Source organism: Rhinolophus sinicus, linkage group LG03 (assembly GCF_036562045.2).
Source record: "Rhinolophus sinicus isolate RSC01 linkage group LG03, ASM3656204v1, whole genome shotgun sequence".
In the NCBI taxonomy this organism is placed as follows: Eukaryota; Metazoa; Chordata; class Mammalia; order Chiroptera; family Rhinolophidae; genus Rhinolophus; species Rhinolophus sinicus.
Genome location: NC_133753.1, coordinates 62,595,975 through 62,620,299, shown reverse-complemented (window position 1 = coordinate 62,620,299; position 24,325 = coordinate 62,595,975). Strand labels below are relative to the sequence as shown.

Below are 24,325 nucleotides of genomic sequence, written 5' to 3'. Positions count from 1 at the left end.
CTCTAGGCATAACTCAGACCCAGCCAAATAAAGTACTCACTGTCTCCTCAACATATTCTGCATGTTCTCACCTTAATGCTTTTGTTCATGTTGTTAGGTCCTGGTGGAAAGTGCTTCTCCCTACACCAACACTAATCTCTGACACTCAGAAATACTATCCAACCTTTATACTCATATGCCACCTCCCTAATTAAACTTTTCCTGATTCTCTTCAAAGATGTGATCTCTCTAGGTTTAAACATTCCTCTAACCTTTTATATCTGGTTGCCTCTTGTGGCAAATGGCATTTTCATCTTATATGAAATGTATTTGTGTATTTCTCTCTGCTAAATAAACTTCTAAGATAATGAACCATGGCTCTTTAGCTACTTACCATTATGTTTCTTTATATTTTCTGCTTAGATCAATGTCTTGCTTCCAAAGGTACTCAAAAAGTATTTTATGAATTGAAATTGGTGTAAGTCCAATACTGGCAATGTATCCCAAGAAAATAACTTGAAGAGGGGTTAAAAAAAAAAAGAGTGCTGTTTGTATAAAAATGTTTATGCATAACATTCAGAGCATAATAAATAATCCAAAAGTTCAATAATAAATTAAGGACAAGGCCCTGTCAACCAAGCGTAAATGAATCAGGAGGCTTTGCTAAAATTAAAAATGACAATGTTTTATTCAAGGGGCTTAGGATTTGTAAATTGAAAATACAGCTAGGCAATATCTAGAGTATTCCAAAGGAGAAAGAAAATGTGAGAGTTGTCATAGCAAAAAGCACACGTCTGAAAAAAGTCAGTCCTGTATTATTAGTCCATGGATTGGCTCAGGATAGTAATCTTCCAGATGTCCAGTGGTCTGGATAATGAAACATTCTTTCTTAAGCATGACAAATGGTTAGCTGTAAAAGATACATACATCTCTAGCACATGAACATTCTTTCTTAAGTCTTTTAGAGGTTTATCTAAGGAATTTAGGTACATCCAGGCACTGATGCACAACTGAAAAATTCAAAAGTTTCAGTTCCCAGGCTAGTTAAATCAAGAATAGAATTATTTTCTCTGTCTCAGCCTACTTGATTTTTATAATTTAGCAGCTTAACTATAGTGACTCCATTTTATTTCTTCACTCTTTGCCTCAAGCTGAATCTAATTCTTCTCCTGTGCCTGGCCTATAAGAAGTATTTAAAATGTATTGAATGAATGGTATATCATTGGATTGGAATATTATGTAACCAAGTACATATGAAATCAAGTTTAGGAAAAAATAACTTTCAGAAAACATCCGTATTACATCTACAGAAAAACCTATAGAAGTATATCGTCAATAATCAGAAGGGGCCAGAGAAAGCCACCTGTCACTTTTGTTCTGCAATTTAACAGGCGTCCTCGTGCATGCTTTGATTCTCACAATAACCCTGTGAAGTACGCCTGGGAGGTATTATTAACCCCGTTTTACTGGTAAGGAAACCGACTCACCGACGTCAGGAATGACTGACTAAGGCGGAGTCAGAATTCTAGCCTCCGCCCCTCGGACCAGGGCACCTTCCCAGTCACTCCTCGGTGACCGTGATTGGCGTTGAGGTCTCCGTTTGCTTTTCAGCCGCCTGACTTTTGCAAACCGAGTCCAGGGCCACCAGCGGCCGTGAGCTGCCGCGAGCGTCAGGTGCTCAAGGAGGCGCAGGTGTCAGCTCCAGGAGGTTCCGCGACCATAGAGTCCGGAAGTGCGGCCAGAGCAGCCCCCCGGGGTGCTGCGCGGGCTCCGCCCGGGACCAGCGAGGGCCGCGCCCGGGCGGGCGGAATGGTGGCAGGACTGGCCATCAGGGTGGTCGCCGGGCTGGCGGCCGCGGCGCTGGCTGCGGTGCTGTTGGAGCACTACGGCCTGGCCGGCTCGCCCTCGCCGCTGCCCCGGCCCCACGTCCCCCGGAGGCCGCACCCGGCGCCGGGCCTTGGAGCCACCAACATCTTCTGGGGTCTGCAGGTGACGCAGCGGGAGCCTGACGGGAGTGGGTGCAGAGCTGGCATGACTCAGTGAGACGCGGGCAGTTTCCGCTGGGGCGCGACCCGTGCCTGTTCAGTCCCCAAGCTCCGGGTTTGGGGGCTCGGTCCTTGCTGGGGGTGAGGGTGGGGTGGAGGTTCGTTGATGTACTGCATCTTTATCTTTCCCTAACCCCGGAGAAAGCTGCTAAGTCACTCTGTCCGTTCTGCCTCTTCCTGACTCAGATATCTCTGTTTAACACCTGCTTTCGGCAGATATCCGACATTCACGTGAGCAGGTTTCACGATCCAGGGAGAGCTGTAGACTTAGAGAAGTTCTGTTCTGAAACTATTGACATCATCCAACCAGCTCTCGTCCTAGCAACAGGTAGGGAGGATTGCTGTGCTGTCCTGTTGGTCTGTGGTCTGGAAAGTAGAACGCTAGCCAGGGCTGCAGGTTTTCACTTTGAGGACCTTGGGAACACCATAGCCACAGCCCACGTGAGTCCTTCTGTACAGGAGAAGCACATTAGAATTCCCTTTGCCTGTGGATAACTGAGTCAAGATCCAGGCTAAAAGTCTTTCCATAGCAAAGTGTTGTTAAAGCAGTAGAAGCAAGACTCAATGTTTTCATTTCAGTCTGCTATATTTGTGTCTGTTTTTGTTGTTGCAATTCTGAATTTGAGAGAGAATTAGGGAAAGCCCTTTAACCATAAATCAAAAGATCTTTTTTAAAAAAAACAAAAAGCTTTTTCATGTTCTTTGCAGTATTAGTTAACCTTATATTGTCCATTGTTTGAGGCTTCAAATGACTCAGGTCATTTTTGCTTCATCCCTTGGCACTTCTATGACTTGGGTTCTGTAGAGTCTTCGAGCCCTTAACCATTTGCTCCCAAACTTTGTTGGAGAAGAAGCTAAAGAAGCATCTCTCCTGTCTACTGGGGGTTTCATCCCATCCACCTTACTGAAACATATTGGCTGATATGATGGAGTAGCAGTCCTCATTTTATGGAAAACCTTGTTTTTAAGTGGCTGTCTAGTTTTCTAGAAATTGTGGTATTTCGTTGACCAAACTATACCTTCCAGATTGATTCTTGCTGTAAAAATAATACTTGGTCAGATTACGTATCCTGATATTAGGTTTGGAAAAGATGGTTGCCATAGATATCAGGCACTTGCCCAGACTGTTGGAATTTCTTATAAAGAGTTTTCATTTTACCACAGGCTCATGCTCTCTTGAAAGATACATTTTTTCATAGCCCATTTCTAATATCATAGGAGGTAATATAGGCACTTGTTGACCTTTCAAAAAACAAAGGCATTGCTGAGAAAATCTAGATGGCTTGCTTTGGATACAAATGGACACACGAGTGGCTATGCTTACACATGTTGAGTACTTTAAGTATCTTTGTTCCTTCAGTGTGCATTAAAAATAAAGTGACCCCCTGGGGTTCATTTTGCATTGTGATTCAATTCTTATGTAAATCTACAGGAGACCTGACAGATGCCAAAACAAAAGACCTGTTGGGATCTAGGCAGCATGAGGTAGAATGGCAAACTTACCATCGTATTCTGAAGAAGACAAGGGTCATGGAAAAAACCAAGTGGCTTGATATTAAAGGAAATCATGGTAAGAGTCAACCCACATATAATTAAGACTATATTTTTATTTTCTTCAGGAGCCTACACTCTCCAATTTAGATTGTAAAATTATAAAATAGGACATTGTAACAGGTTTAGATATACTGAAGACTGCAACTCTAAAGTACAACCATAATATGTGCTGTTAAAACTCCTGATGTCACTGTTTGCCATTGAAGGGAAAGTTGGTATAGTCCTTTCTTCCTTACATGGAAGAAAAGATAGCAAAACCAATACAGGTGAATGTTTAAAAATAAAAAACCACATTTTGCTAAATAAAAGAAGTCAAACCTGTAAGTCTACATGCTATATGATTCCACTTATATAATATTCAAGAAAAGGCAAAGCTATAGACATGACAGATTGCAGTTGCCAGGAGTTGGGGATAGGGAAGAGGTTGACTACAAAGAGGCATCATGAGAGAATTTTGGAGGGTGATGGAACTGTTTCAATTGTAGTGGTTGATACATGACTATACAATTGTCAAAACCCATGAACTGTACATTACAAAGAATGAATTTTACTGTATATACATTAAAAAATTAAAATTGAAAATAAATCCCCATATACATGGGGCAAGAAATGGATAATCCCTTTTCATGTTTTAGATTATCATTGTTGTGTTAGTAAGGAAATGAACTCGCCTCTAAAAGTGTACTGATGGTAGTAGATTTGTTTTATAAAGGTTGACTTTCTTATTGATTAGTTACTTTATTTGTCTGTTCATTTGATTATTCATTGCTGATGAGCACCTAATTATATATTTTTAAAACTACCATTTTAAACAGATAATTCTATCTGGTTTGAAATACACAATTATTTGTTTTATCAGAAAATGTCCTCTTACAAAGCAATTAGGAATTATAAATTGAAAATAGGATATCTGACCTACAACTTTCTCTGCTATATTTACATTTCCCTTTTTTTCCTGTTCCTAATTAGTGGTACAGGTCAAATATTTTTGCAATAAATAGCAAATACGTGTATATTTTTTAAAAAGGTTTTCGGGGCGGACAGATGGCTCAGTTGGTTAGAGCGCGAGCTCTGGGCAACGGGGCTGCCTGTTCGATTCCCACATGGACCAGCGACCTGCGCCCTCTGCAACTAGAATGAAGTCAATGAGCTGCTGCTCAGTTCCTGGGTGGCCAGATGGCTCAGTTGGTTGGAGCGCAGGCTCTCAACCACAAGGTTCCTGGTTCGACTCCTTGACTCCAGCAAGGGATGGTGGGCTGCGCCCCCTGCTACTAACAATGGCAACTCCACAACTGAGATTGAAAGGACAACAACTTGACTTGGAAAAGTCCTGGAAGTACACACTGTTCCCCAATAAAAAGTCCTGTTCCCCTTCCCCAATAAAATCTTTAAAAAAAAAATAGCAGCAACAACTGTCCAATTTTATAACTTCAACTTGATTTATATTCTGAATAGTACATAATTCAAAGTATTTATTATTCTCCAGTATGCTCGGTGCCTTAAATAAGTCTCCAGATAATCTGAATTCTATTATCAAGTTTTAAAAATTATCAATGTAATTAGTTGGCATTCTACCATTTAAAGTATTATTGAAAGAATTGTCATTTTTCTTCAGTCATTGACATGTTTGCATTTTTCTTTTTAATGTAGATGATGTTTGCTCTTTTCTTTTTAATTAGATGCATTCAACATTCCAAGTCTGGAGAGTGTCGAGAATTATTACAGGTACTATCACGAACAGAAGACAGACCATGATGTGTTCCAAGGAGGGTGCTATCAATTCAATGAATGGGTGAAAACATTTTTTAACAGATAAAATATCTATATACAGAATTTAGAAAAGGATACTTTCTGTGTTTGTGTGACCGATTCAGTTGTTTCAGGACTTTTTCTTTCCTTTAATTTTTATTTCATACACTTTAATGCTTTCTGTTGGCTAACTGTACTTTTAATATTCCATACAGACTTTTTTTTTTTTTTGCCATTAATACATAGCAGAAATCATTTAGATCAGAGCTTGTCAACTAGACTACTGTGGGTTTTAGGAATGCTGAGATACTGATTCTCTCAGCCTCTGGGGTGGCTGAAGGGTCCAGTTAGTCACTCCTGGCTTTTTTGTCCTTTTATCCCAGCATATCACACAAATATGAAAATGTTCTTTATGTGCCATGAATATGAAAAAGGCTGTGAATGAGAAAGAATCTTTGAGTTAGAAAACCAGTTCTCTAATTTCAAAGTATTAGGATTCTCCTTTTGGTTGTAATTTCACTTCCAGTTTCTGGGTATTCATTCAATAGCTTTGTTCTACATAGTCAATCAAGTAACAAGTATTTATTGAAAGTCCATCATTTGTTAGATAGTATGAGAGATACAAGAATTAATATTAAAAAATATAGCCTCTACCTTCAAGGATATCTAGCTAAGGGAGATACAAATTGTTTAGGAAACAATTAGAAAAGAACATGAAGGAATGATTGATGAAATGTTAGATTATTTGTTATACGTATTCACTATGAGAAATCAGAAAAGGCTGAGGTCAGCTTGAGGTGGACATAAAGAAGACTGTTTTTAATTAAACAATTTTTTTAATTGGATATACTTGACATATAATATTGTGTAAGTTTAAGGTGTACGGCATATTCAAGTGATATACATTTGTGCATTGCAATATGATTACTTCCATAGCTAATACCTCCATCAGGTCACATAATTATCATTTCTTTTTTTGTGGTGAGAACAATTACAATCAATCTCTTAGCAACTTTGAAGTTTATAATACAGTATTGTTAACTATAATTACTATCTTGTACGTTAGATCTTCAGAACTTATTTATCTACTAGTTGCAAGTTAGAGAAGCCTCTATAAAAGAAATGAAAATTGTGTCCAGTCTTAAAAGATGGGTAGCATTTGGACAAGTAAGAAATTCCATGGGTTATATTTTAGGCAGAAAAACCCAAACAGTTTTAGACTGAGCTTTGGGGGCAGTAAGGACTCTTATCACCAAAATAAAGGTTCATATTGAGTACTGATATGATATTGGATAGGTAGCTTGGGGCCAATTTATGGAGGTCTTAAGTGACATGCATAGAAATTTAGATGTGATGGATAATAAATAGTTCATAATCTAGTATAGATTCCTAAGGAGAAAAATAACATAGTATTTTATGAAGGCAATCACACAACAAAAAAGAAAAAAAAGATAGGGATAAAAAAGAAAAAAGATCGGAATTATGTAGACCACATAGGAACGTCCTTCAGTTGACCAGTTATAATATGGAAGGGGCCTGAAATTAATAAATAGAGAGCAAGCCCATCTGAACAAATTTCCTGGATATGAGGATGGTGACATCAATTTGAGGATGATGGATGGGTCAAAAAGAATTGGTTAACATATAATTAGAGTCACCATAATTTGGAAGAGGAGGTTGTCCTTTTTGTTAATATGAGAAAGAAAAGGACAGAGATGGAAATCTTTTACTTCCTATTGACTGTATGTTACATGGCGATTATGGGAACAGACTTAAGAAATGTTTTCAAAGAATTAATAGGACTTAGGATCTGACCAGTTATTGGCAAAGTAAAGTTGTTAGTCACTTTAAAGTTTCTTACCTTTAAATTTTTGTTTCTAACCACCTAAACTATCTGAATGTAATAAATGGAATTTTGCTAAAGATGCAGATATTACAGAACTATTAAGGTGAAGGAAAAAAATCTTAAAGTTAAATCTTGATTTGAAGAATGCCCCAGAGAATGCCAAAATCCAGAATTCAAAAAATGTTATTATCATATATTTTAGCCTCTTCTTTTAAATAGTTGGATTTATTTTTAGGTAGTTGGATTTTAATGTGTCAAAAATATAGGAAAGGAAACATGTGAGGTTATATCCTAAAAAATAACCCTGAAAACAAATTAAGCAGGAAAAATATAAATAAAAATTGTATAAGGAACAAGTCCTGAAAAAGAAATTTTAAAAATACCAATAGAAGAGGCAATATAATTAATTGACTATTAATTGTAATATCTTTAATAATATATGTATTTTATGGTATATTTATTTGACGGCTGTTGTGGCTTAAATATAGCTCCCTGATAGCACATTAACTTTCAGAAGTTTATTTGTATTTTTTCACATATCCTCTTACCATGTTTCCCCAAAAATAAAACCAAGTCTTATATTAAGGTTTGCTCCAAAAGACGCATTAGGACTTATGTTCAGGAGATGCCTTCCTGAAAAATCATGCTAGGGCTTATTTTCTGGTTAGGTCTTGTTTTCGGAGAAACACGGTTGCTAAAACGTCATTTAAGACGCTTAGATATTTTCTTTTAATGTTCTGATGTTTGATATGTGGCTCACATAAAATTATCCTAGGTAAACCCCAATGTAATCTATACTTCCCTTCACATTTATTCAACAAATACTTAACGAGTGCCTCGCCTGTGTACTATGTTCCCCACCCTTTCTCCCTACTCTTCACTCTCCTACTCTATGGACACCTGAACACTGTTGACACTTAAGGGGGTGAGGACTTTAATTATTGGATGTGGACCCTGTGTATGTTATCCATATATTTTTGGGAACTGAAAAAGATTTACTGACCCAAACTTAGATTATCGTTTTTCTCCTGGCTTGATAACTTCATCTTTACAAGGTTTTATTGTGAGTTATGCCTGTATAGTCCTGTTTCAAGAAGTAAACACTTGTATATCTCATTGCACCAAGAATTCTACTAGGTACTTGGTAGGACTCACTAAATTTTTTAATGATTGGTAAATACCATTTCACTGGATTCTGATTGATCTTTTTTTAAATGTTTAGTGGACTGCTTAAAATAGCCCCACCCCTACCCCCCCAACACACTTTTTGGCGACTTTGTGTTTTGGTTACTGATGAATTAGCCTGGCTCTTCAGAGATAATGGGAGAAAATCTTTAAAATTTCTTTTAATCAGTTTATCCATTGTGGATCTAGTTTAGTGTATTTCTCTGTCAGGTCAGGAAATTCCCTTTTCAAAGGAAGCAAAATATAGTGTGATATTAGGGAAGGAATTTAAACTTCTTCTGTCTTTTTATGATTGCACTAAAACTTTATTATCTTGTATTTTTTAGGAAATACTCTGCCGTACGTAGGGATGGCTCTTTCCATTATGTCCACAGTACTCCCTTTGGCAACTATTCTTTCATCTCTTTGGATGCCACCCCAAATCCAGGGCCTAAGAGACCCTTTAATTTCTTTGGAATTTTAGATGAGGTACAGTAAAAATCTCTCTTCCCTTTGTAGCTAACCTATTTTCTTTTTTCTCAGATACATGTGACTGACTTAAAGATACCCTAGGTAAATAAGTTGTTGTCTAGAAACGCTTGAGAAAACTTTTACTGTAGTTACAGTTATTGCTAGAAGAAATTACTGGCTACTTCAGCACTATTATTGCTGTCCCTGTTCTTGTACCAAAGTCTGTGAAAGCAGGACCTCACATTTTATATTTATTCAATAAACATTTATTATGTACTACAGGGCATACAGCTTTGTATACTGCTAGGAATATGGTATATTCCTAAATCCCCACAGCTGCCATTTTTAACTAAAGATCGATATATCTATATATATACAGAGGGTGCCAAAGAAAGTATACATGTTTTAAGAAAGGAAAAAACTGTATTAAAATTGTAATACTCAATATATACTGGTAACAAAAGATGAATACAAGTTGTGTTTGACTTCTGCAATTACAAGAGGTGCTCAAAGAGAGGTGCTCAAAGAGTTACCATCAACATGATTTTAATAGTTTTTTCGTTTCTTAAAATGTGTATACATTTTTTTGGCACTGTGTGTGTGTGTGTGTGTGTGTGTGTGTGTGTTAAAGAAATGCATGGCTTTTTTTTTTTTTAATTTTATTGGGGAATATTGGGGAAGACTGTGTTTCTCCAGGGCCCATCAACTCCAAGTCGTTGTACTTCAACCTAGTTGTGGAGGGTGCAGCTCAGCTCCAACTCCAGGTGCTGTTTTCAATCTTTAGTTGCAGGGGGCGCAGCCCACCATCCCATGTGGGAACTGAACCGGCAACCTTGTTGTTGAGAGCTCGTGCTCTAACCAACGGAGCCAGTGGTTGCCCCTCCGGCAGCTCAGCGGCAGCTCATTGTCTTCAATCTAGTTGTGGAGGGCGCAGCTCACTGGCCCATGTGGGAATGGAACCGGCAACTCTGTTGTTCAGAGCCCGCGCTCTAACCAGCTGAGCCGTCCGGCCGCCCCTATATGTATATTTTTTAATGAGAGAAGGGCAACCATTGAAGTAAATAACTTTCTTTTAAAGTATTTTTGTAAGCTAGGTGAAAACTGTTGCTGGATTGAAACTGTCTGAAAAAGTCACATCTGAGAACCTTTCGTTGTTTCTTGGTGCAACAAATGTCAACTTATCACATATTTAATGAGCACATGCCCATATGCATGACATATGTGCCCATATGTAAGAATACAAAGGCGGTAAGATCAAGTTCCTGGCTTCTTAGAACATTTAATCTAGTGGTGGGACGTAAGGCCAGTAAAAGGCAGAATTTGCTAAGTGCTGAAAGGCATTCAAAGTGATATGAGGGTTCAGAGGAGCTTGAAATCAAGTGAACAGAATATTGTTAGATGCATTGTGTTACATGAGGCTTTTTATTTAATGAAGGTATATTTTATTTCCTATCTACCAAGCGTCTTTAGATAGAGTTGATTAACTTATTATTTTAAAATGTACTTCTTAGAATAATGTTTTTTAGGGTATGATTCAAGGATCTTCTGCATGAAAATCAGCTGGAGTCTTATAAAATGCAGATTCCCAGGCTTTACCTGAGACTTATCAAATTAGAAACCCTGAGGGTGGGTCCGGAATTTAAGCACTTTATAAATAACATTAATGTATATTTATATATGTACAAGTTGTTTTTGAAATCAACTTCCTGAGGGATGATTTACATACAATAAAATGCACTCATTTCAACTATTCGAAGAGTTTTGACAAATGTATATACTGGTGTAATTGTCACCACAAGCAAGACAGAACATTTCCATCAGCCCATAAAGTTCTCTTGTGTATTCAGTCTCCAGCCCTAGGCCTAGGGGACCACTGACTGGTTTTCTGTCAACATAGATTAGTTTTGCTTGTTCGAGGATTTTATGTAAATGAAATCATGCAGTATGTACTCTTGTGTCTGGCTTTTGCTCAGTATGTTTCTGTTATTCATCCATATTATTGTGTGTATCGGTAGTTCTTTCCTTTTTCTTGCTGAGTAGTATTCCATCGTGTGGATATACTGCAATTAACTGAAGATTTATCATTTTTGGCTATTATGAGTAGAACTGTTATGAACATTCAGGTACAGGCTTTCTGTGGACATACGTACCCCTTGTTTTAGAAATTTAGTTTCAGTGTCCTCTTTTTTAATTGCAATGTGGTATACAGGGCTGAAGAGATCAGTGGTTCTTTATTTTTATAAAGAAATTTATAAATAAATAAATAAATTTATGTAATTTAAAGATTATTCTTTATTTCTCAGTTTCCGTATCTATCAAATGGGGATAATACCTTCCTTACTTAGCACAGAGTTACTTTTAGGATCAGGTGAATTATAATGTATGTGAAAATAGTTTGGAACTTCCAAAGGTACATATAGGTCATTAATTAACAGAGTTTAAGCCCTCGACAAAATATACTTATTATTATAAAACTTCAAGGGAGTTGTTTAATCTGTTGACATTAGATTAAAGATCCTCCTATTTTTCTTCCATTTCAGAAACGGATGCAGGAGCTTTCATTACTGGCCAAGGAAAGTAGTAGGAGCAACCATAGTATTTGGTTTGGACACTTTACAACATCCACTATTCTTTCTCCATCACCAGGAATTCGGTCAATAATGAGGTGAGGCAGGTTTCCAAAATCAAAATGAATTTTTTTTTTATTCTTTTTTGTTGCTCTACCTATCTTGCTTTCCTGAAGAGCTATTTTTATTAGTTTGGCACTATAAGTTATCTCTGTTCATTATTCCATTTATTTTTCATTGGTTAGCTCGGCTACAGCTTATTTGTGTGGGCATCTGCATACGCTGGGCGGACTGATGCCTGTTTTGCACACTCGTCACTTCCAGGGCACTTTGGAACTTGAGGTGGGAGACTGGAAGCATAACAGAAGGTAAAGGAACTACCCCACAGAATAAAACTTATGCATGTTAAGTTTTGCTAAAGCAATGATAGTTTTTTTATTGCTGTCACAGGTCATCCCAGTTAAGGCAAACCTGTGATATTGCTATGTTTTTGAAGGAATATATATACCTGGCAATCTTTGTGCAGAAACATTGTTGCAACAGTTATATTTGCTGTTACTAGGTTATGTTGGATTTTCAAGACACATCCATTAGGAAGTAGTTCTCAAACTCTAGTGTGCACAAGAATTATGGAGGAGTTTATTAAAAATAAAAATTTCCAGGCCCTACCTCTAGAGATTTTGATTGTGTTGGTCTGGGTTAGGACCCAAGAAACTACATTTTTTTTTAAGGCACACTAGGTATTCTATGGATCACACTTTGAGAAACAGTAGGACTAGAAATATGTCATTGTCCCCCTAAATTTTATATCTACTTTTCTAGTTATTGCTACAAGATGTTAGTGATGTAAGTTCTTCAAATAGATGATATTTGGTTTGTTAAGGTTAAAGTCTTTCTAAGAAAAAACATTACTTATTTGTTAAAAGCATATAGTTTACGTAAATATATAGAGAGAACTAAATATATATTTTGATAGTAACTATGTAAGTGTAGTAGATTAAGTATAGTTGGTATCATCTCATAATACATTTTGAAAAAACTATTTAAATGAAATCTTTTCAAGTATAGATGAGTGTCATTTCACTGTCATTTAACTATTATCAATTGCTGTTTAATTTATTAAAACCCAATGTTCTAAAGATATTAGGCACCCAATAAATATTTGTTGAGCTGAATATGTTTTCTTTCCATTTTTAATACTTCCGCCAATTAAAAAACAGCTTTACATTTTAGAAGGTACTTACTTATTTCAGTTGGCTTTTCTAGAATCCATGTAGGAACTACGTTTGAAGCCTATAATTAGTTGGCTACTGTAATTACTTTGAGCTAAGACCTGTCTATTCATGATTGTGAGGCTTTGGGCTGGGCTGGGATTACCTTTTACCAGACAGCCTTCCTCACCCTTGATCAGCTTCTTTATTTCTTATAAATACTACAGTTAACAAGTGATGTTAATTATGCAACCATTTTCTTTCTTTCTCTTTCCACCTGCTCTCCTGTGTTCCAACCCTGGGGTTTATCTGGAGTTTTACTGAAAGGACCTAACCTTTACCTGCTCTTATTAAACATTTAAGTTGTATTAGTAAAATAGAAGAGTTTTTTTAAAAAGTATATTAGTAATATTACAGTAGGCTTTGTTGTGGATGCAATACATCTAGAAATGTCCTTGGCTTAACACAACAGATGTCTACTTTTTCATTTATGTAAATCTGGTATGAGTCAGGGTAACTATTTCTCTGGGTGACAAGGATTTAGACTGCCTCCATTTTAAAAGGCCATTATTTCAACACCTCAATTCCAGGGCAGGGAAGAGAGCATGGAGAACTCATACCCATTCTTAAATACTTTGGACCAGAAGTGTGATACATGTCACTTCTGTTCACAGCCCATTGGCCAGAACTAGTCACATGGTCCCAACCTAATACCAGGGAGACTGGGAAATGCAGGGGAGCACGTGGAGTATTTGGTGAGCACTATTGTTTCTGCCATAGTTAAAGTCACATTTCAATTCTAAAAGTTAGAAAATACAAAACTTTGGTTATTCTTTAATGAGTATTTTAAACTTTTATTGTGCATTTAGAAAATCAAGACAACTTTTGTTAATTTCTTTGAAATTATAGATATAAAGATTTAAAAGATGAGGGAAAGGTTTCTAATTGTGTTTATTTTAACATTTTATGTAGCATTGTTGATGGGATGAAGAACGTCAGGTATTAGGCTTTTGATAAATGTCTCAGGTTCAAAACAGTTTTAAAGTATAGAAATCAAATGAATTAATTCAACAAGCATTTATTTAAAACTTAAGGAGTGCATGCTATGTACCAGGCATTGTTCTAGGGCACAGTTCCATTCATTGCTCCAGTTAGATCCCAGTTGTTTTGACAAATGTGAAATATAAAATGACAAGGGCAAAGGAAGAAGACAGAGAAACTATTATTTACTCTGTATCCAAATTCATTATCTCAGAAAGTATAGTTTTGTATTTTTACATTTGTTCTTATATAACATTTATGCCTCTTACAATATGAAATGACTAAATTGCCCTATTGTCCTCTGGTCTCTAGGTACCGAATCTTTGCTTTCGATCATGACCTCTTTAGCTTTGCAGATTTGATCTTTGGCGAGTGGCCTGTGGTTCTTATCACAAATCCAAAGTCCCTCCTCTATAGTTGTGCTAAACATGAACCACTAGAAAGAGTCCTTCACTCAACACACATCAGGTATGTAGCAATTTCTCAGAATTTACTTTCAGTTTGATATTGATGGAGAATAAATCATTATGACTGCATTACCATGTAACAGCGATGAGATTACCCACTTTAGTTGTCTCAACAATTAAACATTATATAAAGATAAATTGCTTACTGTGTATTCCAGTTCAGTTACAAAAATGTATTTTTTAAGCTGCTAAATTTTTTAAAACCATCCAGAAACCCATAATCCTACCATTATTACTTTTGTGTATTCCACCTTTTTATTTGCATGTTGTTACATTGCTATCATCATAATGTACATATTCTTTTGTGTTCTACTTTTAAAATTTTACATTACATATTTTTTTTCATTTTGCTATATAGCCTTCCAAAAACGCAAAAGCTACATAATCCTTAAGGAACTGAATATTCAGTTGCCATATGAATTTGACAATGTGAATTAGAGACTTATAAACATGAGGGCACTCTTTTTAATATATATACTCTGTTCAATTTTATTTTGAAAAGTAATACAACAACTACCTTTAGAAAACAGGGTATGGGATTATATGCATATCATCCCCCTCCACCTCTTACCCCTCAATAGAACTATTATTAACATTTTTGAATTTTCCTTTTCATGTATTCTCTTTCAGGCATGCTTTTATACGGTTGTATTCATAGGGCACAATCTATTCTAATTCCTACTTTTTTTATTTCAACAGAGAAAATGCACCACAATTTAACCATTTTCCTATCTTACTGGTGATCTTTTATATTTTTTCTAATTTGGGGATAAACATCTGATACCTATAGAGTCTTCCTTCATTTGAATAATTTCTTTAGAGTTCCAGAAGTGGGATTCTAAGTGAAAGAGTTTGAATTCCTGTATGACTTTTGATAAAGATTGTCCATTTACTTATTTTGTGTAACTAAAATCATTATTCCTTTTTTAAAAATTGTGATAAGATATACATAACATAAAACTTATCATTTTAACCATTTTTAAGTGTACAGTTCAGTGGCATTAAGTGCATTCATATTGTTTTACAATCATCACTACCATCCACCACCAGAACTTTCATCTTCCAAAACTGAAACTCTGTACCCATTCAACAGTAATTCCCTGTCCCCTCCTCCCCCAACCCTCTGGCAACCAACATTCATTCTACTGTCTCTCTCTATGAATTTGACTACTCTAGGTACCTCATATAAGTGGAACCCTTTTTCCTTTTAGGATTGGCTTCTTTCATTTAGCATAATGCCCTTAAGGTTCATCCATGTTGTAGCATGTGACAGAATTTCCTTCCTTTGTAATATTCCATTGTATGTATAGGCCACATTTTGTTATCCATTCATCTGTCAATAGACACTTGTACTTCTACCTTTTGGCTACTATGAATAATGCCCATATGAACAATGCTACTATGAACATGGGTGTACAAATATCTGTTAGAATCCCTGCATTCAATTCTTTGGGGTATATGATTAGAAGTGGAGTTGCTGGATCATATGCTAATTTAAGTTTAAAATTTTGAGGAATCGCCATACTGTTTTCCATAGCAGCTGTACCATTTAAAATTCCCACCAGCAGAGCATAAGGTCCCCAATTACTTTTTAAAACAGATACTAATTCACATATATATGGTGATGGAAGGAGAACTGACTCTGGGTTGTGAACACACTATGTGATATATAGATCCTGTATTACAAAATTGTACACCCGAAACCTATGAAACTTTAGTAACAATTGTCACCCCAATAAACTTTAATTAAAAAAAAAACAAAAAAAAAACATATACTACATGTTACCAGGTGATACAAGTGCCAATTTCACAGCATTCTTATCATTATTGGATATTGTATTTTTAAAAAGATTTACTACTTAATCTGGACAAAATGGTATCAAGCTGTTCTAATATACTCTTTTGATCACTGGTAAAGTGAAACGTACCTCATTTAGTCAGGTTTTTTAGTAGGAACTAGATATCAGATTTAGGTTTTATAATCTCTGGGGCCTGGCAAACTTAGCCTTGTTTGTGACATTCCTTCTTCTGGGTAGATAGAAGAACCAAATGAGTGGATGGGAACCAAATGAGTACATGGTAGGCTTGACATTAAATTAACAAAGTGAGATGTCTAACCTATATTCTCTGCCTATGAGAAAAACCAGGACTTCAGGAGTTTCTTCAGAAAGAATTTTGGATCTATTCCAGTTTTATTTGTCAAAAGAAAATTGATTTTCTTTTCTAAAAAGTAAAGGAAGAGTTCCTAATTTCTCACCAATTCAGGTTTGCTGAATTATACAACTCCAAAAGCCACCATTCACAAAGAAACCACATCATATGAACAATGGTCCCTACAGTATAATGTAATGGTTTTGCCTATACTTATATCTTTTTGGGTATTATAGGGTTATTCTCCTTTATAAAAACAATGGCAGATACCTAAAACCATGTGTTTTATATATGCTCTTATTTTAGAGTCTTGGCCTTTTCATTATCCTCCATTACTTCTGTCACAGTTAAGATTGATGGAGTTCATTTAGGGCAAGCTATTCATTTGTCTGGTCCTATTTTCACACTGAGGTGGAACCCAAGAAACTACAATAATAGGACACATAACATAGAAGTAATTGTCCAGGTAAGTTAGTAATTTTCAATTTGCTGTATAAATGATTAGGTTGTAACTACACTGAACTCTGATTTGTTTTTCAGTTAATGGGTAAAGATGAAACTAAGTTTAATAAAAAATTTGGATACATTGGATTTAGTATGTTCTGAAAATGGGCACTCAGAAGTAATGCTACTATTAGACAAAAATCTGGCGGAGAAAAAGAGGAGTGCGTAGCTACTGGCCACATTCCCCCCTTTTTTAATCCCAGGGAATCATTCATTTGTTTTCTTCCAACTTTTGAATAATGGGAGAAAGTTCCCTGATATACCAAAAGATAATAGAATAAGTCAGAAAACATGAATTTTTATGTATCCATGCCTCTGATTGATGTTTCCAACTATGGGAAAATTGTGTCACTATTTTGAAAGCTCTAGGACTGAGAATTTGCAAGGCATCAAAGGATTTTTTTATTTAAGGAGTATGCATTCATAGCATATGCAGTTAACAGTTTGCCTGGCCATATTCTGATTCAACCTGGGGGGCATTTAATTCACTAACACCTGACAGAGTAGAAAGTGATCATCGTTACCAAAATAGAGCAGTTTCATCAACATTATGAAACTCTTAGGAGATAGACTGTGCTCAGAAATTACTTTCTAAAAAAAAAAAAATAAAAATCTGTTAATTTCTACCACTTTATGATTTGATGACAGTTTTTAACTATTTAATCTTCTAATATTAAGTCGGTTTGAAGCATGAAGTAATCCTTCAGGAAACACATGAAATTATTTTCATTATCTTTTTTTTTTTTTGTCAGAGAAGGATTTTGAGCAGGAAGGAGCTGCTTACTAACTCCCCATAAGGAGATGCCAGACACTTACATTTTTTACTTAATCCACATAACAATCCTATATGGTGGGTAGTTTTATCCCGAATTCATGAGGAAACAAGAGAAGGCACTTTGCAATGCCAGCCATCTTTGCAGTGTTCTGCTTAGGAGGAAGAAGAGACACACGGGGAGGATGTGGAAGGAGGGATGGCTGGGGATGAACTCTTAATGTCTTTCATGTTAGAAGTTGGTCATTTAAAAAAGGCTTGAGGAACAAGTGCACCTATGTAGAATATTCCCTCTTTATAGTCGTGGAGAAGAAGTAGGAGCAACTATAAGAGATCAGCTCACTTTAGGAATCGGGAACTCCCAAATCCTTGGATTGCTTCAGGACCCCAGCTTCTGCAGTTTTATGAGGAAAAAATCATATTCACATTCCTTGAGACATTTCCGGCTGCTTAGTTGAATCCTTAATAAAAATGTGAAACACATATCCTTTTTATATGTTTAACATTTCTTGCAACATTATTGAAGTATAATTTACATACAAAACACTCTACATATTTAAAGAGTACAATTTGGTGAGTTTTGGCATACGTATACATCCTTGAAACCATTACTGCAATCAATACAATACATCACCCTCAAAACTTTTCTTGTGCTGTTTTGTAATTGCCTTCTTTCCACTCTCATTTCCAGGCAACCAATGATTTGTTTACTGTCTGTATGTATATAACTTTAAAAAATCTACTGAATATTAAATAGGGTACCTGGTTCCCTCATTCATCAGTGGGAAAGTTCTGTCCTTTTAAATACAGTATACTATATAAATAGTTTGAGAAAAAAAATCTGTGCGAGGTGACATCAATTTATTATCTTGTATTTTACCTACCCACTACATTTATTAAATAATCTATAGGTTCCAGGCAGCGCAGCGGCAACTAGACCTTTAGATCAATTTCCAGTTTGCTTCCTGAGCTAGTAGCATCAACATCATCTGGGTACTGGTTAGAAATGCAACCTCCCAGGTCCCATCTCAAACCTATGAACCAGAAACTCTGCAGATGAGACCCAGCAATCCATTTTAACAGTCTCTCCAGGTGATTCTGATGTACAAAGTTTGAGAACCAGTACTTTAGAACATTGTGTCTACTTTGCCAATTTAGAGATGCTAGAAATTTCTATATCTGAAAATTAAAATCTCTGCTTTAAAACAAGAATTTATTATTTAAGAACATTTTGAGCAATCAAAGTTTGATAAACACCAGTACGAGTTCTTTTCACTATAAATAAATTTTTTTATGATGGGAAATTTTTTAAATATGTGATGCAGATAATGCTATAATGAATTCCCATTATCTATCAGCCAACTTCAACAGTTATCAACTCATGACCAATTTGTTTCATCTATACCCCATCCACTTCTCCCTGCACCATGATGTCATTTTATATGTAAATATGTCGTATGAATCACTGAAAGATAAACACTTTTTAAAAATGTAACCATAATACCATATCACACCTGAAAAATTAACAGTAATTTCTTGATATCAAACTATTGAGGCAGTGTTCAATTTTCCCAATTTGTCATATATGTATGTATGTATGTATGTATGTATGTGTATGTATACACACACATACATATATATTGCATTTGGTTGGTTCAAATCAGAATTCAAACAAAGCTCAAATATTGCATTTAGTGGATTTGTCTCTTCAGTCTCTTTTAATTTGTAGATTCCTTTCCATCCCTATTGTGTTTTTTTCCCTTACAATTTATTTTCTTTGGAAACTGGATCTTCCATCTTGAAGAGTTTCCTATATTCTGGATTTTTGCTGTTTGATTTGCATCTGTTTGGTTTTTTTTTAGCAAGAATACTTCATTTGGTGTTTTATGCTTTCCTTAGAAGACTGTAATATCTGGTTGTCTCTCTTTTAGTAATGTTAAGATTGACCAATGTATTCCAGTATTGTTAACCTTATCCAATGGTGTGCTGGTAAACATTTAACAATCAGCTTGGGGAAGGTTTGAGGAGGGGGATCTGGCTTTGGAGTGTTTCCCTGATTTATACCAGTTTTCATAATATAAATACTCCTACCACAGCTGGTTTTAAACTACCAACACAACATCAACCAGCCTGCAAAATTCCTGAAAATGTACCAATTGGCCCCTGTGAACAAGTGAAGTCAGCTCCAGCACACTGCTGGCTGATCCCTCCGTTCATTATGAAGGACCCAATCAGCTTTTCACTAAAGGATTTCTCGCAGCTATTGATGATTTTTGCCTAAATCCGTTATTTCATCAGAGTTATAAAAAGGTAACATTCAAATTGTCACTCCTCATTATAGGAGTATTAATTAGAATGGTCCTATAAAGAAAACATTTCCCTCATCTATTTGGTACCCCGATATAGAGTTCATACAGGAAAAGCAAGATAAATTCTTAGTTCTTCCCCTTCCCCTTTCTAAACCAGTTTTCAGAATAATGAGTTGCTTTTCTAGCATCTGCCAAAGGTAACCAAATGAGTCTTTTATTTTTAATATCATTATGAATTCAACATTTAAGAAAACATATTTGGTAGGTTTCAATCCATTTCACTTATTCTGGGTTTTTTGGTTTTTTGGGTTTTTTTTTTTTTCACTTATTCTTTGGATGCTTAAATTGTTCCATCTTTGGCTAGTGGGAGCCTCTCCAAGTTGGTCACTAAGTCCTTTGATACAATCCTAGTAGTCATCATTAGTTTTCTTGCTCTCTGGTATGACAAGATATTCCAAGCCCTTCTTGTGTACTTCTTATTCAAGAACTGGAATCAGCCATTTCTCTAAAGAGCACTGGTTCCTTGTAGTGAAAAACGGTATTTTAAGGCCACAGTCGGCACTAGCTAGCTCATTGCTGTTGGTTTGTTGCTTTTACACCTTTACATTGAACATAGGGAAATACAGATTTTTTTTAAAGAGAAAGTACATGGTGATATTTCCAACTTAAATCTAGAATTATAAGGTTTTAAAGAAGTTCTATTTAAGGTGCTTATGGGAAGAATTAAAAGTACATGAAAAAATAGCATGAGAGTTACTTCTCTGCTGTGCTTTTAATTAGGATTCTGATGGAAGACGTAAGAGTGTTCACCACATATTTTCTCTTCAAGAGGATATTCATCTCCGATTTGACCCTCTGGCATCATTTATTCTTCTTACTGACCACTGCATGGTGGTAAGTAAATTCAACTAATAGTTATGAGTGTTTTTACTAGGTTTGGTAGGTCCAGAGTCATAAATAATCATGTGATGAGCATGCTGACCCTTATAAAATGAAAAGTTTAGTTATTCATCTAGAAGAATAAAATATTTTTATGTTGATTTGAATTAAAAGAAGCAAAGTCATGGACAAGTAATACCTATTTTGGACCTAGTTCTAACCAATACCATAAAACCAGGATAACTGAGATAATTATAGGGACTGTGCTAAGTTGGATTAAGGGTCTTTTAAAAATATTGTTTCTTTCTACATAAATAATAGTGCTAAATATAGAAAACTTGGAAAATTTAGAAATAAAGTGAAATCAGTCCCACATAATTCTTTTATCACATTACCCATTATAACCATTGCATTTGTGATTATGATACTCTGTTTATTTTTCATATATACATTTGTATATGAGTTTTTAATATAAAGTGGTAAATATACTTTTAATCCTCTTTTGTTATCTGATTTTTTCCCACTGAGGAATTTGTTTTAACTATTGTCTCACATCAGTTTATATTATTTTATGACATGATGTTTATTGGCTGCATTATATTGTCGTAGATATACCTTAACCACTTCCCTATTGTTGGACATTTGTTTCCAGTTTTTTCCTCTACTATACAAATACTGCTGTAGACTAAGTTTTTACATATATTAGTTTTTTGGGGGATATATTCCTAGAAGTGAATTGCTGAATGAAAGAGTAGACACATTATATATTTCACTTAATAAATATAATTGCACAAATTACTTGTTATTTATTATATTAATTGTTTCTGTCAGTAAAACATAAGCCCCATGAGGGCAGGCATCTTTGTATGGTATACCTAACACAGAGTAGGCCCACAATCAATATTTCTTGAACAAATGAGTTTTTTGTTTATTTTTTTTTAAATGTGATTTACTCTTTTTTTTTAATACTTAGACGTTTATCATTTATAAACGTCTCACACTGTGTGAACACCTCTCGCCCCATCTACTATCCCTCTGACATTGCACAGAGCCATTACATTTCCACTGTCTCTATTCCTAATGCTGTACTCCGCTTCTTGTAAGTATATGCATACATATATATATATATATATATATATATATATATATATATATATATAAAATTATAGTTGGCATTCATTATTGTTCCACTTCAGCTTCAGGTGTACAGTGCAGTGATCAGGCATCTATGTCATCCCTGAGGTGGTCTCCCAAATGGGACAAGTGTCCATCGGATACCCTACAAAATCTTTACAACATTATTGATTACATTTCCCAAATTAATTTTCAAAACCCCGTGGCCATTTGTGGTTACTGACTGTTTTCTAATCCCCTCACCTTCCCCCTTATCCCCACCGCCCCTCCCATCTAGCAACCCTCAGTTTTTAATATATATTGTCAAATTATCTTCCAGAGAAGCTGTGACAATTTATAGTCTATTTCCCTCAGATCTCACCTTTCATGGGTATTAATAAAATATACAAAAGATAATATACACTACAATGTAAAAAAAAATTTAAACCTCCTTTAATTTCACCTCTCAGGGATGGCTTTAGTATATATACACTTTATGTGAGTACATACACTAAAGCTATCCCTGAGAGGTGAAATTAAAATGTGCATTGATTATTATTTAACTTGCTTTTATTGTGTTATTGAGTTTTTTAAAAACATGACTAATGGACATTTGTATCTCAATTTTACAATTTTTTCTGTGTCATTTATTTTTCTTTTGAAGATTTTTAATAGTCACTTAGATCAGGGTTTGGAAACTGATGTTCTTATGAATTACCTGGGAGTATTAGTACAAGGGAGATTCTAATTCAGTAGGGCTGAGGTGGGGCCTGAGATTTTGCATTCTTAACAGGCTCAAGGTGATCCCAATGATGATCTGGGGACTGTACTGTGTTTCCCCGAAAATAAGAACTAACCGGAAAATAAGCCCTAGCATGATTTTTCAGGATGACATCCCCTGAACATAAGCCCTAATGCATCTTTTGGAGCAAAAATTAATATAAGACCCAGTCTTATTTTCGGGGAAACACAGTACTTGGAGAAACAAGGACCTAGATTACATGTCTCTTTACTGGTAGTTAATCACTAAGTGAATGACTTCTTGACGGAGAAAGCAAAAGAAAATGCAGTCTCTGTTCACTCAGCTACAATGTGCTGTTTTTCTTTACTCTTATACCACTTTACATAAAACAAAACAAATTATGCTTCTAGTACAATGAAAGTAGACTATTTTAATGTGATCACTTTATATAACTATATAAAATTACTTAGTTTTAACTTTTGTCTGAGTATCCAAATTCTGAAAGAGTAATGCTGAAACAACTTATAATTTTCGTTTTTGGTGGATCAGATGTTTGATTTTCTTTTACCATATATTTTTCTCCTATAGTCATTTCTGCTAATGGTGTCATTTCCACTTTTGTTAAGGAGGCCATTTTAAAAACTTTAATTGAAGCTGAAGCTGTATCCATGTATCTGTTTCACATTACCATCTATTTCTCTGCAGGCCCGAGTCCTTTTTGTGATGACGGTGCTGATCCAGCTCTCTATCCTCGTTACTTTTAGGTATCAAGGATGTCTAGAGCTCAAAGGTTAGACATGGTTCCTTTTATGCTTAGAATACTTTATTTTAAACTATCACGGAATGTCTTCACTACCACCAATTGATAAATATACATCGTCTTTGCCTGAGCTCTGTGAGATGCATCCTTCAAACTATCATACCTTTTCCACAGTACTCTTATCTTAAACAAAAAAAAAACAACAAAAAAAACTGAGGGTAAAAGCGATCAAATATATGGTGACGGAAGGAGAACTGACTCTGGGTGGTGAACACTCAATATGATATATAGATAATGTATTACAGGATTGTACACTTGAAACCTATGTAACTTTACTAACAATTGTCACCCCAATAAACTTTAATAAAAAACAAAACCACAACAACAACAAAACCCTCAATTTTCTGCTGCTACCTGGCAGTAAAATTAGGCTCAACCAAAATGGGGTGGGTGGGAATCACAATATAGCTCAAAATGACCAAGCATTTCTGCCAGACATTAAAGATCTTCCATAATCTGGTTTTATCTACCGTGTTTCCCCCAAAATAAGACCTAGCTGGACCATCAGCTCTAATGCGTCTTTTGGAGCAAAAATTAATATAAGACCCAGTCTTATTTTACTGTAACATAAACCGGGTCTTATATAAATAGTATAATATAATATAATATAATATAATATAATATAATATAATATAATATAATATAATATAATATGAGACCGGGTCTTATATTAATTTTTGCTCCAAAAGACGCATTAGAGCTGATGGTCCGCCTAGGTCTTATTTCAGGGAAACATGGTAACTAGCCATGTCTTCAACCAGTTACCTGTATTTCAGCCTAGATAATTTTTCACTGTTCCCTACACATACCATGTTCATTTCTGTTTCTGTGCTTTTTCCCAGGCTATTATCTAATTTAAATTACTTTTCTAAACTTATCTAAATTTTATCATCCTTTAGGGTTCACCTGAAACCCTCCTCAAACCCTCTTTTTCCGTACTA

General features: G+C 35.4%; 1 protein-coding gene across 4 annotated transcripts in view; it reads left to right on the top strand.

Moving 5' to 3' along the window:
- Positions 1–1,542: 1,542 nt before the first annotated feature.
- TMEM62 (transmembrane protein 62) overlaps positions 1,543–24,325 on the top strand; it is a 29,651-nt gene continuing 6,868 nt past the window's right edge. For 2 of the 4 annotated variants that reach the window (XM_074327853.1, XM_019725383.2), the window contains exons 1-11: positions 1,543–1,968; positions 2,241–2,352; positions 3,457–3,594; positions 5,258–5,303; positions 8,685–8,826; positions 11,349–11,473; positions 11,621–11,743; positions 13,940–14,095; positions 16,552–16,711; positions 20,611–20,724; positions 23,270–23,354. In XM_074327853.1, coding sequence (XP_074183954.1) covers positions 1,789–1,968; positions 2,241–2,352; positions 3,457–3,594; positions 5,258–5,303; positions 8,685–8,826; positions 11,349–11,473; positions 11,621–11,743; positions 13,940–14,095; positions 16,552–16,711; positions 20,611–20,724; positions 23,270–23,354 — 1,381 coding nt within the window. In that variant the 5' untranslated portion in view covers positions 1,543–1,788. Of the gene's footprint in view, positions 1,969–2,240; positions 2,353–3,456; positions 3,595–5,257; positions 5,304–8,684; positions 8,827–11,348; positions 11,474–11,620; positions 11,744–13,939; positions 14,096–16,551; positions 16,712–20,610; positions 20,725–23,269; positions 23,355–24,325 lie in introns of those variants that run through there. The other 2 variants (XM_019725384.2, XM_074327854.1) reach the window with 2 other exon arrangements.